This window comes from Triticum aestivum, unplaced genomic scaffold (assembly GCF_018294505.1).
Source record: "Triticum aestivum cultivar Chinese Spring unplaced genomic scaffold, IWGSC CS RefSeq v2.1 scaffold32972, whole genome shotgun sequence".
Lineage (NCBI taxonomy): Eukaryota > Viridiplantae > Streptophyta > Magnoliopsida > Poales > Poaceae > Triticum > Triticum aestivum.
Genome location: NW_025230688.1, coordinates 834 through 3,081, shown reverse-complemented (window position 1 = coordinate 3,081; position 2,248 = coordinate 834). Strand labels below are relative to the sequence as shown.

The window sequence follows — 2,248 nt, the reverse complement described above, 5'->3', positions numbered from 1 at the left end:
AAAAATTTAACAGGAAACTCACCCGCATGCATGCATGTTCACCTGGACAAGACGGAATACGAAAAAAAAAGTGAATGACCTAAAATGAGAATTCAGTCACTTGTTCAGTAGCCGGTTCCATAATGTTGCAACATAGCCTATCGTACCATTTTGGTGAAAATGCTCCTGCAATGAGGTTATACGAGACAAATATAGATGATGCAGATTTGTGTCGGGTTGTGAGAGGAAGAAGAACCGGCATGAGAAAGACGGAAAGGCGGGACATGGGAAGAACATTGAGGAACGTCCGTTTCATTGAATTTGAAAAACTTTATTTTCATAATATACAAGCTTCCAAGTTCATACTATATATTAGGTACGTAGGCAAATGCATGGTTCCTACGACGATCGAAGCATGTGTTCAATCCATTTTTTTCAAAAAGATTCGAAATCCATATATACATCATACTGTAGCTAGCTGATAAACCAATTAATACTCAATGTTGCATTGACTGATGTAGTACAAGCAGTGTTTATTTTCATATACAAGCTTACAAGTTGGTGCTATTACTATTACATAGGCAAATGGATCCTTTGTACAAGGATCCATGCATGCTTTATTCAAATATAATAAATCTGTACATACGTCGTATTGCAGTGTGCAGCTGCATCGTATTGTATGTAGCTTATACAGTAGATGATAGATCATACTCGATGATGCATGGACTGACTGATGTAGTAGTAGTTCTGGTGTTTAAGAGCTGTCCACGGTCGGATAGTAGGCAACGGTGGCCATGCCGCAGTTTCCGCCGTTCCCGCGCGTGAGGCGCATATAGCCCCCCTCACCCCACCCCGTCCCCCACTGGTTCTTCACCAACCAGTACTCCTGCCCGCCGCCGTCCGCCCCGTACCCCACCACCGTCACGGCGTGGTTCAGGTTTTGCCCGCACGACGAACTACCGACGAACACGCCGCTCTTGTAGTGCTGAAAGTCAGGGTCCGCCTCCACGCCCACGGCCACCAGTTGGCTGGCAGCCAGCTCCCGCAACGCGTCCTCATCGCCGTTCAGGCCCACCCAGCGGGGGGCGCCAACGGAGGCGGCCGAATTTGGCATGACGCTGCGGCACGCGCCCTGCTGGCCGGTATATGCGTAGGCTGCCTCCGGCTGCAGGCCGCCGCTTGCGGCGACGTAACGTAGGGCGGCGATGACGGAGCCACCCTTGCAGGTGCTAGTGTCGCCCGTGCAGTCGAGCACCTGCTGCTCTGACATGGAGATGAGGTTGCCGGTGGCGATCTGTACGAGCCCCTCGGTCGCCGCCACCGCCGCGAACGCCCAGCAACTCCCTACACAGACGCAACGTTGTTTTTACGTACGTGTCAACATTTATTCATTTGCCAACTTTGGCCTGCAGATCCTTACCACATGGGGCTTGGTTCTTGACTTGGGTGACGGCGCCCTGGGCCCTCCAGTCCAAGCTGTCCGGCGTGGACTGGAACTGAGCCTTGGACATGTTCACCGCGGCCACCGGCGTGTCCTCGGGACGGAGCCCGCCCGGCTGGTGACGGTACCCGAGGTGCTTCTCCACGAACTCTTCGTTGGTGAGGTCGGAGAACTGGTTGAGCCCGAGGGTGTACGTCCGGTTGCCCGCCCGGTTGACAGCGTCTACGTGGCGCGCGTTGGCCGCGAACACCTCCTGCCGGTGCAATTTCTCGGCAGCGTCCGTGTACGCGCGCCCGTACTTGGCCGTCCACCGCTCGTGCCGGGCGGCCAGCGCGTCCCCTCGCGCCGCGGCAGCGCCGACAAAGGCAGTGGCGGCCACGAGCACGAGCAGAAGCGCAAGCACCGTGCCGTCGAGGCGGCGAGAGCTGTTACTGTGAATCGGCGCCATTTTTCTAGCTAGCTAGCTAGTTTGCTTGCTTCTTCTGGCAATGCAATGGTTTACGAGCGAGCTACTTAAGCACGTAGCAACCATGCTGCCCGCGCTTCTATTTATACGCGCGCGCATGGCGAGCAAGACGGGCATACGAGCGGATTCCATACTTTTCGTCGATGGATCCGCGCGCGTTCATACGCCGTAGTCGTACGTACGTATTGACTGGGAGTCCATGGATGTTTGTATCCGACGACGGTGCTTGTTCTCCTCTCTGCGTATCTTCTTCTTCTTCTTCTTCTTCTCCGAAAAAAAATTCTTGTTTCCCCGATGGTGAGGCAAAGTGCGCTGTCCACATGCATATACCGTCGCACACGCTTAGAGCTGGAGTAGTACGC

The 2,248-nt window shown here is 54.1% G+C and overlaps 1 protein-coding gene across 1 annotated transcript; it reads right to left on the bottom strand.

Annotated features, from left to right (window-relative positions):
• Positions 1-733: 733 nt before the first annotated feature.
• On the bottom strand, positions 734-1,931 carry LOC123175629 (ervatamin-C-like). The gene is made up of 2 exons (XM_044590255.1): positions 1,400-1,931; positions 734-1,323 (listed from the first exon to the last, which is right to left on the bottom strand). The coding sequence occupies exons 1-2, from the start codon at positions 1,866-1,868 to the stop codon at positions 734-736; spliced, it is 1,059 nt and encodes a 352-aa protein (XP_044446190.1). The 5' UTR covers positions 1,869-1,931.
• Between the last annotated feature and the right edge of the window lie 317 nt (positions 1,932-2,248).

Coding starts and splice junctions, on each gene's coding strand:
- LOC123175629 (XM_044590255.1), bottom strand. CDS start 1,868: ATGGCGCCGATTCACAGTAACAGCTCTCGCCGCCTCGACGGCACGGTG. Junction 1,324..1,399: donor CAAGAACCAAGCCCCATGTG/GTAAGGATCTGC, acceptor GCGTCTGTGTAG/GGAGTTGCTGGGCGTTCGCG.